This window comes from Hipposideros armiger, unplaced genomic scaffold (assembly GCF_001890085.2).
Source record: "Hipposideros armiger isolate ML-2016 unplaced genomic scaffold, ASM189008v1 scaffold_5, whole genome shotgun sequence".
Classification (NCBI taxonomy): Eukaryota; Metazoa; Chordata; class Mammalia; order Chiroptera; family Hipposideridae; genus Hipposideros; species Hipposideros armiger.
This window is the reverse complement of record NW_017731355.1, coordinates 2,751,314-2,766,823: the sequence shown is the minus strand read 5'-3', so window position 1 is coordinate 2,766,823 and position 15,510 is coordinate 2,751,314. Positions and strand designations below refer to the sequence as shown.

At 36.6% G+C, this 15,510-nt stretch overlaps 2 protein-coding genes across 5 annotated transcripts in view; one reads left to right on the top strand and one right to left on the bottom strand.

Moving 5' to 3' along the window:
• JKAMP (JNK1/MAPK8 associated membrane protein) overlaps positions 1–13,323 on the top strand; it is a 16,643-nt gene extending 3,320 nt beyond the window's left edge. For 3 of the 4 annotated variants that reach the window (XM_019644665.1, XM_019644674.1, XM_019644677.1), the window contains exons 4-7: positions 4,252–4,458; positions 6,383–6,564; positions 9,898–9,974; positions 11,842–13,323. In XM_019644665.1, the coding sequence (XP_019500210.1) occupies positions 4,252–4,458; positions 6,383–6,564; positions 9,898–9,974; positions 11,842–12,060 (685 nt within the window). In that variant the 3' untranslated portion in view covers positions 12,061–13,323. The remainder of the gene's footprint in view (positions 1–4,251; positions 4,459–6,382; positions 6,565–9,897; positions 9,975–11,841) is intronic. The other variant, XM_019644682.1, reaches the window with a different exon arrangement.
• CCDC175 (coiled-coil domain containing 175) overlaps positions 12,943–15,510 on the bottom strand; it is a 55,906-nt gene continuing 53,338 nt past the window's right edge. The window contains exon 20 of the mRNA XM_019644694.1: positions 12,943–13,422. Within this exon, the coding sequence (XP_019500239.1) occupies positions 13,334–13,422 (89 nt within the window). The 3' untranslated portion in view covers positions 12,943–13,333. The remainder of the gene's footprint in view (positions 13,423–15,510) is intronic.

Genomic DNA, 15,510 nt, shown 5'->3' with positions numbered 1-15,510 from the left:
AGCTGTAGAGGGCAGTGTCACTGGCCCTCATATGTGGGATCCGAACCGGGGCCCTCTGGCATCCCAAGCCAGCTCTTAACCAACGCGCCACTCAGCTGGCCCCCAAGCCAGTTCTTAACCAACGCGCCACTCGGCTGGCCCAATATTCTGATTACTTTTGACTGTGGCAAGAAAACTTAAAGATAGGGCATGCCTCAGTAATTATTAAGGGAAGTATATCTATTTTACTCTAAATAATACTGAAAGAATATTTTTTTAATTTCTCAATTATAATCTTTATTGGTTTCTACAAAGAATTGCTTATAATTATAAACCATTTATTCTAGAACAAATACTTTGTAGTTTCATTTAATACTACTAATCTAGTATAATATAGTTAAAATGATATAGCTGCAACTTAATTATGAAAACTTATACTAACACATTACATCAACGAACATTTATTGAGCACTGTTTTATGTTTAGAAGACCAAGAGAGGAGATAGAAAAATAACCAACATGGTTTATAGTCTTGATCTTGTAAAGAAGACAAATATTATATATACAACTAATTGTAACATAAATCAGTCTTAAAAGTGTATAAACATGAAGTGTATGAAAGCGTTATAAACAAAATACTCTGGAATCACAAGAATGGAAGAGATAAATTAGGCAGAGAAAACAGCATAAACAATGGTATGGAGGTATGAAATGTGTGACTTATTGTGGTGGGAATGGAAGTCTGGGGTGGTCAAAGTGTGGACTGCAAATGACAGAAAGATGATAAAAAGGAGGTGGGAAAGGGAGGCTAAGGCCAGAATGCAAAGGTTGTTGTTAAGGGTGTGAGCTTTATTCTACGGGGAATGAGGAACTGAATTCCACTTTAGTATACATTTCAGCCATACTGGCTATTAGTTCCTCTAATTTCTCAGCATCTTTCCTGCTTTAGGTCCTTTCCGCAAACTCTTTTCTGTGCCTGAAATACTCTCTCCTCCCTCTAACTGCAACTTTTTACTCAGCTGCCTTTTTCCCCTTCAGATTCCAGTTTCCATTTCACTTGCTTGTGGGGGCCTTCCCTGACCCAATCTACACAGTAGGTCTGTCCCCCTTATTTTTCTTTTTTAATGGGACTCTTCATTTTGTTGTTTCTGTTTTGTATTTAGCTCTCAACACAATTTATAGTTAGTTATGTTTGTCTCCTTGTTTAACGTCTGGCCCACCTCTGACTCTAAGCTCCAGGAGGGCACTGGCCATCTCCGTTATTCTCCAGGTAATCTCCAGAGACCAACCAGCGTGGCAGCTGGCGCATGAGAGAGGCTCACTTAGTATTTGCCGAGAGAATGATTTACTGGTGAAAGTTTTGGTTTAGAGAAAGAAGTAGCATCACTGGATGTATGTTTTAGGAAGATAACTGTGGAGGGTAGATTAGAGATGAGACCTATTAGGAGGCCGTTGTCCAAGAAACAATGATGTCCAGACTCCAGCAGGGAGACTGGAAATGGAAAGAAGGGCCAGATGGAAAGAGAACCAGCACTTTTCTGGACCCTACTTAATAAATCCACAGTGATTGTTTACGTTGGGAAAGCATTCCATATTTTTCAGAAGACTATAAATAGATTTTTTAAAAAGTATCTCTCTGTTACAGAATGATGAGAGGTGAGGGCGAGAAAGGAGATACGAAACACAGCTAAAATAGAATGCATGCTCAGTTAATGGTTGGAACTTCTCAGCTCACGGTAGAGGTGAGGTGGAAGTAAAGGACATACTTCACCAAATGCATTAGAACTAAAGCATCAGCTATGTTTTGAGGGAGAATCTTAGAGCCGAGGGTAGAGCTTTGGTTTGAGAGTAGAACAAAGGAGTGATCAGTGCTTAGGCAGGAAAGGAGGTGGGTTTAAAAAGGAGTGTGCATAACAACGCTTTGCCTAGCAAGCCAGACAAGGGACATCCCTTGCATTTTCCTGAGATGTTGCTCTAACAATCATGGAAGCAGGAGCCTAGCTGTCTGAGGCTAGACCAGTGCTTCTCAACCTTTTTTTCACTGTCACCCCCTTAAAGAGCCTTTTAGATACACCCTTTTCTTCTAGTTCCGCCTACCCCATGAAATTTTAATATCACAGACATACTGTTTATTGGTTTATGTAGAGTATGTATATATGTACTTTATGTATAAAAAGCATAAGAGTATTTTATCCCCAAGGACCAATTTTTGCCCCCTTGAGAGTGGTATCACCTATTGAGAACGCCTGGGCTAGATAATAATCAAAACTTTCCTTCCTGGCACTCTTGCTTTCCCCAGAGTTTAGTATTAAATTTGTTTTTCTTTAAGGCCAGGGCAGAGATAGGCAGAAATTGCATATTTTTTATACAATGCAGTCAGAAACTGTGCTTCTTACATAATTTGTGTTTACATAATTTATAACTTTTCAAATAGACTCATTCAACAATCTTTAGGGATGTTTTTGCAATATGTCAGGTGCTATCCTAGGTTGCGGGATTCAGAGATGACAAAAATGTAGATGCTCACAGTCCAATGGATGAGATAGACAAACCTTCACGATATACGTGAGGTTCTATAGTAGGGGTATGTACAGAGTTTTAAGGCTGCATGAAGAAGGTAGAAGTTACGTAATTTTGCCTTCTCAAACAGGGCAGTGTCACAGAAGACAAAATTGACTTTAAGCTGGACTTTGAAAACTGAATAGGTTTTGATAGAAGAATTGAAGAAAGTCTGTCAGATATAAGGGGAAAGATGTGCAAAAGTAGAGTGAAAAAGAGCTCAGTAAAATCATGAAATGAGAGCTGAAGGTGCTGTGAGAAGCAAGGACTAAAGAGTCCAGGATATAAAGACATTTGTGGCTGGGGCGTCAGGAAATGTCCCTAACACCCGGGGATAACCCCAGAGCTGATGTTGAAGGATACACAGTTTGCCAGATGAGAGAATGTGTTTTGAGGTGGAGTGTGAGACGTGCTCACATGTGTGAGGCGTTAGGAAAGAAAGTAATTTAAGATGGCCAGTAGATGTGGAAGATAACGCTGGTGAGGACTGTTTTTCCTGAAAGGCAGCTGGGACTCACTTTTTACTGAAGTGGAGTAATAAGGGGAGATTTAGCATCACATTTCATTTTGTAAAGATCACATTGTTGACTGCAGATAGATTGGAAGGGAGCATGATAAGAGATCAGTAAGAAGGTTAAAACAATGGCAAGAAATGATAAGGTTGGAATTTTGCCTCTAAAAATATGAATTCTATAAGGAAGCAAAAGATTGGATTATATAATATGAAAGTGTAAATGTTTATTTTTGTATTCAGTGTTTTTATCTGTGTAACATGGTGCTGCTCCAACAATATGGGCTAATTAGGAGTTCCAAGTGATCTTCCTGCATGAAATAACTAAAGGCTGTGAAAGACATACTATTAAAGACATGGCTGGTCTCATTGGAGTTAAGGGACATCTCCAAGACTCTTCTCTTTCAGAAAACAAACACCCCCTGAGCTGGGTGGGGCCTGAGTAGGGATGGGAGGGTTGCCTGAGGTTAGTTGCCCATAGCAACAGTACTATTTGGATACTGAATCATGGGCAGCCATTGCTAAGCCTAGGTTCATAATGGGCTGAAGCCCAAGGTAGTGGTGGGTATGGCTGCTGGCAAAAGCAGTACATCCTGTTTGCTGCAAAGCTTCCCCATTCTCAGTTTAGGCCCATAAGACTCTTGTTTATTAAGATCATAATCTATGATTAGTAAATAAGCACTATGACTGAGAGTTGATAGTCATAAACTATATTTATGATCCTAAAGGACTACAAATAGTGGACTTTTAGCTACAGAATATGTAACTCTTACATTTATAATACTTAAAGAAATAAAGGATGCAGTCGCAAGGATCTCCAGTCAATAAGAGAGTATTAGGAATGAACAGATTTGGTTGGAACTTCTAGACATGAAAATTTATACTTGTCAAAATAAAAAAATGGTAGTTCAGTGAGCAGATTAAACAGTTAAAGACAGAATTAGTGAATTAGAAAAAATATATACAAAGAAATAACAAAATGCAACACAGAGAAAAAGAGATAGAAAATATCTTAAGAGAAGCAGAGCATAGAATGAGAAGCTATAATATGTATCTGTACTACCTACTTAGAAGATTTTTAGTTTCAAGATTTATCAGTTAAAATTTCTGCTTAGAATCCATATCCTGAACATACCCAAATGTTATTAAAAACCATTTAGCACTAAAAATTTTCTGGTTATGTGCTTCTTTTGTTTTACTAGTTCCAGTGCACTTTTCCAGCACATCACTGCATTATTCGAATGCAGTATGGCAGCTATTATCACCTTACTTGTGAGTGATCCAGTCGGTGTTCTTTATATCCGTTCATGTCGAGTATTGATGCTTTCTGATTGGTACACAATGCTTTACAACCCAAGTCCAGATTACGTTACCACAGTGCACTGTACTCATGAAGCTGTCTACCCACTGTAAGTATTAATTTAGACTTAAGATCATTTGTTGAAAAATGATAATTATAGACTTCACTTAATGTCAACAGATTGAGCATTGTAAAATGTCTTCTAGGCACGGGGAGAGACACACAGAAATGATTTTTTCTTAAGGGATACCTGGCCTGGTAGGAGGAAATAGAAATATATCTTGGTATAAGAAGTGAAAGTGTTTTTGTGTTGGTGTTGAAATGTGTATAAACACTTATAAAATAAGCCATATATGTTTCTTAAAAAGGGAGTTATAAAGAAAACCTTTTTGATAAGCAACAGGGAAGCAATGTCTGACATACAGGAAAAGAGGATGGACTTTGGAGCTAAAAACAGGCTTGAATTTGAATCCTAGGTCTGTTAGTTGTTGTGTTAACTGGAGCATGTTAAGAGCTTCTTGTAACTCAGTTTTCCTATTGGTAAAATGTGAATGATGATCCCTTACAAGGTAATCATGCCACTACTGCCAGAAATTAAAAAAAAAGAAATTGATAAAGCCAACTATATTAAAATTTAGAACATCTATTTATAAAAAGACATCATAAAGAAAGTGATAATTCAGCCCACAAACTGAGACGAAGACATTTGCAACGTATTTAACTAACAAAGCAGAATGGATAAACAATGGAATGGTCACATGGTAGAATATTATACAGCAGTGAAAATGATTGGACCCCAGTGTGATAAATAAATATGCACATATCAGATACGGTGCAGTGCTTTACATCTAGGAAGCACCAAACAGTAGCTGGAATTATTCAAGTGCTTGGGTTAATGTTCTTTCTTATTTGTTTTTTGGTTTCTTTTCCTCAAATAAATGTTTGTAATTTCCAAATTTTTATTTGTTTTAAAAATATCAAATTCATAAGATTCTTTATAATATTATCCCCAGATTACTTCATTTTTTTGCATTTCTGTAAATTGTGGGTGTTCATTTGATGTGTTGTTCTTGGTAAAGGTATTGGGTCATTAGAAAAATCATGATTTATTTTTCTGTTTTTCATTGCAAAAATGCGTCATGACTTTTCTGACGACTCAATATAATAGAGGAGTCTGGTATTTATGTTCTCATAGTTATAGCAAGTTTTCATTACATAATATGCTCGGTGAAATTGTCCTTTTTGAGCGAGTTATTAATAGTACTAAGCATCAAAAACACACATGCACATATGTAAAAAGGTAATTTTCAAAAAATAAGATCCAAGGGAGCATTTCATATCTTGATCCCCGGCATATGTCATCAGTTTGGCTCAAATAAACTCTGATAAAAATTACAAAAAAGATAAGATCTAGATATAAAGATATGAAAATCTTTTCCACCTGCCTACCTTTAAGGCCTACAAATGATTTATTTCATGTATATATAGTCTCTCTCTGTATCTCTCTCTATGTACATATATATGACTACAATTTATATATAAAAGGCTGATATGTCCTCAGTTGATTTCATAGAGCTATACCCTCAGCTTCAATTAATGAAATAATGGCTGCGTAGTATTCCAGCATGAATGTACTATAAAATGTAACCAGTTTTCTGTTGTTGAATATTTATTTTCTTCCCAAGTTTTCTGTATTATGTGATCCAATAAAAACCTTGTTTGTAAAGTTTTTTGTGTATCCCAATTATTTCCTTTGATAAATTTCCACAAGTAACATTGCTGGATCGAAGGATATAAACATTTTTATGATTGTGAATACACATTTCCAAACTGCCTCCCGGAGAGGAACCAGCATGCACTGCAGCAGTGTATAGGAGTCTTTTTGGCCAACCTTTCACCAATATGAATATTCAATAGGTAGATTTAATATACTTTTTAAACCTTTTATAGGCTCTTTGATTTAAATTAATGATCAATGATAAAATATTTAAAAAAATATTTTTGATAATGTAATTCCTTATTTTATCTTACAGCTACACCATTGTATTTATCTATTATGCATTCTGCTTGGTATTAATGATGCTGCTCCGACCTCTTCTGGTAAAGAAGATTGCCTGTGGGTTAGGGAAGTCCGATCGATTTAAAAGTATTTATGCTGCACTTTACTTCTTCCCGATTTTAACCGTGCTTCAGGCTGTTGGTGGAGGCCTTTTATGTAAGTTTGATGGGTAAAGTCAATCTAATATATTTATAATTATATGTGATAAACAGTATATTCTCAGTATAATTTTGGAGCTTTTTTAAAATAGTTTTTTTAATCTTTGAAAAAAATATATATATATTTAGCAATACTGCATATATAAATACATATATATATATATATAAATCATAATAAGCCTTATTAAAAAAATCATGGGTTTTTTGGAATGGAATAAAAATTCTCAAGAAATCAGTAGCAGCTAATCAAAACTGATCTCTATTTAGAGAATACATACTTTGTATTTGAAACTTATAACCTAAATAGGAAGATTTTTAAGACCTGAGTATAAATTAGAAACAAAAACTGGTTTTTGCATGTAATATGTGGAAATTACTATTGATAATGTATACTATTTACCATGAAGTTAGGTCTTAGATTTCTAAGTTCCTTTATGAAAACCTTTTAGATACAGTAAAAGAATCTTCAACATATTCTTTATTTTAATATAGTCATTCATTCATTTATTTAGCAGCCATTTAGATTGAACCATGACTCAAAAGAAGAATAAGAAAAAGTTGGCATTAAAGGGCTCACATGCTATTAGGAAAGCTACAGATAGCTGAGAGGACATAGCTGATTTGAAAATGTGACATTGACCACTGTAATGATGTTAGATACCATCTTCTTTATGGAGCCCACCAGGGTACCAAAGGCAAGCCTTCTGGCCTAAAGGAACTAGGCAGGACTGGGCATCATTATACAAGTCATGTAGCTTGGTAGTGAATTTGGATCAAGTGAAGGTGGTGCTTTGAGGGTAAGACCAAGGGACGAGGAAATAGAGACTAGTCAGGGGTCTGTTTCCCCTCATATTCTAGTGTACAGATGTACTGTTTCAGTTGACCAGATGGTGTTTGAAAATCTGTAGTCCCTTGTAGCTCCTGCCGTTCCCTATTTTCTTAGATTTGGCCGACTTCAGTAATGTACCTGCCTGGCTGGCCTCTGCAGGCATTTGAGGTGCTATTTTTGCTTTAGGGAATAGAAACCTACTCTTGAAAGGATTTTAGGCAGAAGAGAGACATGACTAGGTTTGCATTTTAGAAAGGTAACTTGGTGGCAGTGTGGAAGATGGATTGGCAGGGGGAAAGGACCTGGGGACCTGATAGGAGATGATTGCAGTGAGCCGAGTCTGACTGTCCGACCTAAAGCAGAGAAACGCTAGGAATGAAGAGCATCTTTGAAGACGGAGTTAATTAAACTGGGTGACTGATTATTACAGGGGTTGAGGGGATGGGAGGAGAATATAAAATAGCTTTCTAACTAGTGAATGGGTAAAGTGAGTATTAGAAGAAGAAAATAGGTTGGTGAGGAGAAGTGAATTCAGTTTTAGCTTTCGTGGAATATTCAAAAGAGCTCAGGTATTTATACGAGTCTGGAGCTTGGGAGAGCTGTCTAGGCTGGAAAGGTTTAAGAATTGTCAGCCGTCAGATCCCTGTGTCCTAGACCTCAGGTGGTGCTGTTGTATGGAACCTCTTGGTTACAAAATGGAGGAAAGAGAAAAAGCTGTTGAAGAGGAGAGAGGGGTCTGGAAAGTTAATCCAAGGAGATGGCAGGCACTGTTGCTTCCTTCATCGTAGCAGCCATCTTGAAAAATGCCTTTTCCCACACTGAATGTCTTTAGATCATTTTGTTAACAAGCCTCCACTCAAAACACATTCACACAGGGAGGATCGAGGAGTTATTATTCATCCACACTAAGTGTAAACCTATGCAGTCTGCTGAGATTAGTCACACAGGGCATCATACCAACTCATAATTTTACAATGTTGAAAAAAAAAGTAGGTAGTTTTTGGTTTGTAGGGGTGTTCAAACAATTTTTTTTCTCACCATTCTGGAGAATGGGAAGTTGAAGAGCAAGGCACCAGCAGATTCGGTGCCTGGTGAGAGCTCATTGTGTCCTCACATGGCAGAAGGGAGCTCTCTGGAGTCCCTTTTATAAGGACACTAATTGCATTCAGGAGGGCTCCACCCTCATGACCTCAAAGGCCCCAAATACCATCACATTGGGGATTAGGATTTCAGCAGAGAATTTGGGGGGATACAAACATTCAGTCCCTAACAGGGGAATATAAAAGCCTGAGCAAAGTAGAGCAGCAAGAGACTTCTCTGGTGGTTTAAGATACTGGGGTGTAAGGAGAGAGACCCTGGGAATTATTATGAAGATGTCAGTGACAGACTGACCTGCTTGGAAGTATTATTGAAGCTAGTTTTTCAATGTGATCTGCATCTGAACCACCAGGGGACTAAAATGCAGATTTCCAGGTCCCAAATTGTTTTAGACCCTAGAATAAGACCACTCTAAATCCTGCCGTGAGCCAGGATCACCTTCTCCCCACGATTGGGCCTTGTTAGAAACTTCCTCTTACTCCTTTTCACCTTAGGCTGTTTACTACCAGGCCTTAAATTTGTATCATTAGCAACGTTTTTTTAGTTATTCATAAATTAAATGTGATGTTTTTTTTTTGAATGGCTGGTTGAGGACTTAATCACTATTTATGAAATCAAAGTTCTAAATGTCGAACAAGGCGTTCGGTTATTTAGTAAGTTGGAACCAGGACTTTATAGATAATTCAGAGTTTCTGACTTCTGCATCCTGAATTAACATAAGAAATTGTTCCGAAGGGATTTCACTGCAACGTAGAATGATTAATGGTTTAATAAACTGAAGTGAATTGTTTTAAAATAATTGTACAAGAAATAATATATTTTTTCTCAATTTGTTTTCGTTTGCTATAAATTTAAAATATTTAAGAGAAAGGTGATATTTTCTAAGAAAAAAATTTTGCTTAAACTTTTATTACTGTTCTGTATTTGAAGTACATTAGTCCCCCTTTATCTGTAGTTTCGCTTTCCATGGTTTCAGCTACCTGCAGTCAACAATGGTCTAAAAATATGAAATGGAAAATTCCAGAAGTAAAGAATTCATAAGTTTTAAATTGCATGCCTTTCTGAGTAGTGTGATGAAATCCTGCACTGTCCATCTCCATCCCCAGGGCGTGGCTCATCCCTTTGTCCAGCGTTTCCACGCTGTATATGCTGCCCACTCCAACTGCGGAGTTGGGTGATGGAGTCAGAGACTGTATGTCCTGCAAAGCCAAAGAGATTCACTCTCTGGCCCTTTACAGAAAATGTTTCCTGACCCCTGCCTTGGGGCATTAAGGCCTAAAAGTCTCTCACAGAACTGGTTGAGAAAGTTTTCAGTTATGAGGAGAATTATGTTTGATTTTTTTTTGACGGTTTATTCAGAAAATTTGGTTAATTTTCAACATAATACCAATGTTTGTTTTTCAGATTATGCCTTCCCATACATTATATTGGTATTATCTTTGGTTACTTTGGCAGTGTACATGTCGGCTTCTGAAATAGAGGTAGGAAGTCTTTTTTCTTTTTTTAAAGATATTTTTAATAGATTTGACAATTGAATAGGACAACAGTACAAATGATAGGACATGGTCCAACCGATTTAGTAATTCTTGGCTAATTGATGTCACTCAGTAGCATTTAGCTCAGTGATTATATTTTTGAAAGGTTGTATACTGAGCTATATTTTCCTCGGAAATTAGTGAAGTAGTCAGGCTCAACTATCCAGCATTTTGGAGGAAAAAAAATCATTTCACAAAAGTATTTAATTATTGAAATGTTGAAGCTTATTAACACCATTTTGAGGGAAACATAAACATGCATTATTGTATATAGAACTAATTTTACACTTTATTTCACAATGGCAACACCATCATCAATAATTATATTATACATTCTCCACCCTTCTATGTTTTGTCCCCAGTTTTATTTTTTTGATTATGGATGTTCCCTTTTGCCCTCTCATAGCTATAATATTTTGGTGATTTGGAAATCACATTAATAGGAACATTAGTTCTGAAACTGTTTCTGTTCTGACATGTCCATTTTGTGCCTCTGCCTCCTGAGTATTTCAGTGGAAGGCCACTGTTATAGTAGAACTCTATTGTGAGGCTAAACTCTAAAGGAATGAAAGTGCCTTAGTACTCGTCCATCCTGTACTTGCTAATCTAGTGCCTATGCACTGTCTTCAGCTGCTCACTACAGTTGACATGTGCTTTCTCATAATTCTTAACATAAGAAAAGCTCAACCCAGAGGAATTAAGTTGTTAACTATTTTGGAGTGCTCACTGCTGATGCTCCTTTTTGTATTACATTAGTGAGAGAGTGACAGGGAATGACTTTTAGGTAGAATAATAGGAGATGAACTAGACAGAATATGGTGCCTTTCATGTTTCCATCTGTATAATACCCCCATTTCTCCACTGTCATCTTTAATCAACATTGCAATATGTTTAATCAAAGAAGATAAATTAGTTTGGGCATGTTTATCACCTCTAGGGAAGGATTTGACGGAGGAAATGATTGGATATTTGAATAAAATGAAGTTTTTGAATTTTTGTTTACTACCCATGACTACTGTAGATAGTAGTTACTATGTTAGTTTGAAACTTGTTTCTCTGTGCCTCGGAATCTCTCCTATAAGAAATGTTCGTGTAGTTCAGTTAGCGCTCTATGCATCATAAAGTCAGAAATAGGGGCCTGAGTCAGGAAAAGACAGTCTAGCTTTAGGTAAGTTGATGAGCCATTTAGTAAGAAACAGTTGGTAACTAGCCTAATGGAAATTACATTTTAGTATGTTTATTAGTGCATTTAGATATTACTTTTATAATAATTTGGTCCTTGCAATTTCTGTACATTATGGAGCTGTATTAAAGATTAAAAGGAAATCAGAGTTGTCACATGTCATTTCTGCTCCCTTCTGATTATCCCAGCAGCAGACTCCAGGGATGCTAGAGGTTAAGGGACTTGGGTGTATGTACCTCCTGCTTCTCACCTGTAGACTCAGCTGCAGGGGATGAGGGGGGAAGAAGGCACATGACGTGGCGTTCCCTTCATGCCATGTCTGTCAGAAGAAACTAGGTTTCCAGGGTTGGGTGGTGGTGTAAACTTGAACTTAGAGACATGGGCTCCTGACCTTGTTGCCTCTGAGTGCTTACATGACCGTAGGAAGCCTCAAATTTCCCCATCTGTAGAGTGCAGTCACTGGAGTGAGTGATTTCTTAGGACCCTTTAGCTCAAACATTCTATGATTCTGAGGTTATGATTTTGTATGAAAACAAATAATACATTTTAAATGAAAATGTAATATATTATTTAGCTGATTCAACCGGATAACCTGTATTTCTCTTTTCTTTCTTTTATAAAATTATATAGAACTGCTATGATCTCCTGGTCAGGAAGAAAAGACTCATTGTTCTCTTCAGTCATTGGTTACTTCATGCCTATGGAATAATCTCTATTTCCAGAGTGGATAAACTCGAGCAAGATTTACCCCTTTTGGCTTTGGTACCCACACCAGCACTGTTTTACTTGTTCACTGCAAAATTTACTGAACCCTCACGGATACTCTCAGAAGGAGCCAATGGACACTGACTATAAAATGCCAAAAAAACAAACAAAAAGAAACACACCACAAAAAACCCTCCCAAAAAACCTAAGAAGTATTCTTAATAAAAAAGGAAAGAAATAAAAAAATGTATTTATACTCTTCTGTCATACATGGGAAAAGGATTGTCGTTATATCTTAATGTTTTTTGTTACTTTGGTTTTGTTTTTTACTTAAGAGACTTTATGGTTAGACTTCGAAAATACAAAATAATACCTTTACATAATATAATACACTATACACTTATAGCACACTATTATATGACACTAGAAGCCTATTAGGAAGCACTTGCCTCTTGCCACAGTTTATTCTTTAGAGCAAAATCATGTGTCTGTGTACCTAACAGTGTGTCGTTTCCATTTTTGTTAAGAAAAACGAACATGTATACTCTGAAATCCTTAGGGTTAGCACAGTTGTGCATGCCTGCTGTGATTCAATTTGTTTTTCAAGTATATTGAATTATAAAGACCTACATACTTGTGGGGTCTGATAGCAAACATGGAAATAAAGTATGTTGTTTTTGTTATATTTATTTTCACCAATACAGTATTTTGATCTATTACAAAAATAGAGCATAATTTATATAGAACAGGTTTCCTGTTTACAGGTAGTTTGGTTGAAGATATCTTCAGATTATTCCTGTTCCTGTAAAGAAAAACAATAAAAGCTTAACTACAAAAAGTCTCAAATGTTTTGACATTTGTATTTTGCCACACTAATTGTGGACATTCAAAATATTAAGTAGTAAGATTAGTGTCTTTTTACTAAATGAATCTGCATGTATTCATGTATTGCTTTCCTTTTATATCATTTTTTTAAGGATACATACACATGCCATATATTTTTGATCCTGAGACTTTTTTTTTTTACATTGTGACATCTTTGAATTAGGCTGCATCTTACAATTGGTGGCTTCTTAGCGTTAACAAAATACATAATATATACAGCATGTAAACATTTTTCCTGTGGTTGGTTGTTGATAGGTATGCTGCTTGTCGATTTTTATGCTCTGAAGAGTTCAAGAGACTTATGGGTGCAACCATGGAAGCAAAATAAGATCTAACCTGATAATCTGACCATGTTTATCCATTTGTATTGTTTAGAAAGTTATTTTCTGATAATGCTGTTGGTGGGGGTTGCATGAGTTTGTTAAATCTCAAACTTTAAGACTTCCATTAACAGTTGTAAATTATGAAAGCACTCACTTTTTCTGTAGTTTTGTTTATGCCTTTTGAATTCACAGCAGTTGTATCCTTAAAGCTAGGTTAGTTTTTCTTTGTTAATGTGTTTTTTCATGGTACATCCAACCATTGGAAAATGGACTTTTTTTATACGTTTGTTCTTCTTTTCTGTAGAAATAAAAATAAAATGTAAAAATTCTATATGTATCTCACACAGGTTTGGGTGACTACTAGTGTCCATTAAAGTTCTAAGTTGCCCAAAGAATCCTCAATTGGATAACTTTAATTGGAAGGGGGAGAGTCTGGGGGGTCACCTAGCCAATTACAGGGACTATTCTTGTTCCACTGTATTTGGAGCCATTTTAACAGTTATCGTCTCCTCTGATGTCCTGTTCTACCAGGAAGATGTGTATGCAAAAAGGGGAAATCATACAAGTAATTATGATTACAAGTCCTAAAGAATTTCAGGAATACTTAATACATATCTGCCTTTTTAATTTGCTTAAGAAAAAGACTACAATAATTTGTAGCAACTGTGGTTGCTAATGTTACTAATTATTTGTTAAAATGTCATTAAAACTACAAAAAAGATCCTTGTCCTAGCTCAGTTTTGTTAAGTTTTGACTTGGGTCCTTGTGGTACATCACTACTCTCACTGCTATAGTAATGATTTTGCTAACCAGTGCTAGATAGGTAATTTACAAGTCAAAATATTTTCTTGATTAGTTTGGGTCCATTGATAAATTTAACAATTAATTACGTTGTTATATATTTGTCTAAAACCACTGGTTTGCAAGACTTGACTGCACACTGGTGCTAGCTGGAGGAATTTCTAAAGACATACCTGCGTCCTACCTCCAGAGATCCATGGTGAATTGGTCTGGGGTGTAGGCTGAGCAGAGGGATTTTTAAAACCTCCAGGTGGTTCTCATGTTTTAAGAACCATGGTCTAAACTTGAACTCTCTTCCTTGTTCAGATCTTAATTTTTGCATGAGACCTTTTCACAATTTCTGGGCAAATGAGTTTTTAAAATTACTTCTTACTCAAATTTTCATTCTGCTTGAATTATAACTATGTTCTTTTCCAGAATTAAATAAAATACAGATAATTGTATCAAATCCTTATCCATCACAATAACAAAAAGACAAGTTTAACAGTTACATGAGTTATTTGATCTTTCTTTTAAAATATCTCAGTCTAAAAAAGTCTGTAGAGCACATATCAAGGTAAGATATGTGGTTAGTACACAAATTGTTTCTCTGTAATCTAAATTATAGTATGTGCTATAATACTCAAGGACTTCTGGGATTTTGAAACCAAATTCTTGTTACTACTTCTTTAAAAACATCTGTACTCGATTACTGTTTGGTCCAGGTATACATTAAAAAATGACTTATTGACCTTTTGTTGCCAAGAGAGAATATTAAGGCAAAAAGTAATGATCTGAGTTTTCAGGATGAAGCCTGGCATTTCATGCTCTGACAAGCCAGCCCTCCACTCTGGTCAGTTGGTGCCCTCAGCAGATCTCAGCCATGCCACTGTGGTTCTTGGCCAGATCATGTCTGCCGTTCCTTTGGGCAGACATCCTTATGTATTTCCAACACCCCAAAAGACTTAGTGGTCCCTCTTTCCCCTCCCATAGTCACTCATCAGATGAAATCCACTGGGTTCTAATCATCTCTTCACTGGTCTCTCTCACAGGACGTGCACTTTGAGGTCCAGGGACAGGGTCTCATTTAACTTTAACAGCAGCGTTTGCTCTGGTTACACAGAGGGGCTCAATAGAAGGTCTCACAATTAAGTTAGCGAACTTGCCACTGTGTGCTTACATTGATTGGCAGCACTGTACAAACAGCTCGGTAAGGTTTCATAACCTTGGTATATCAGTGTCTCACAGCTGTGTTCGTGTTGACTTGTGGTGGTGTCTTGCTGAGTGGCGTTCATTATTGTTGTTGCATGTTTTTGTGTGCCGTCGCAAGAATGTCTGAGCTTGCATTAGAGCAATGAACAAATGTTAAATTTCTTGTTAAACTTCACAAGAGTGGAAGTGAAATCAGGGACATGTTAGTCCAAGTATATGGAGATGATGCCATGAAGAAAACGGCAGTGTACAAATGGATTAAATGTTTTTCTGAGGGGAGAGAACACATCACTGATGAAGAGAGGTCAGGGCAGCCAGTAACGAGCAGAACTGACAAAAACATTGCAAAAATTCGTCAGATTGTGCGTCAAAATCGTCAGCTGACTGTGAGAAG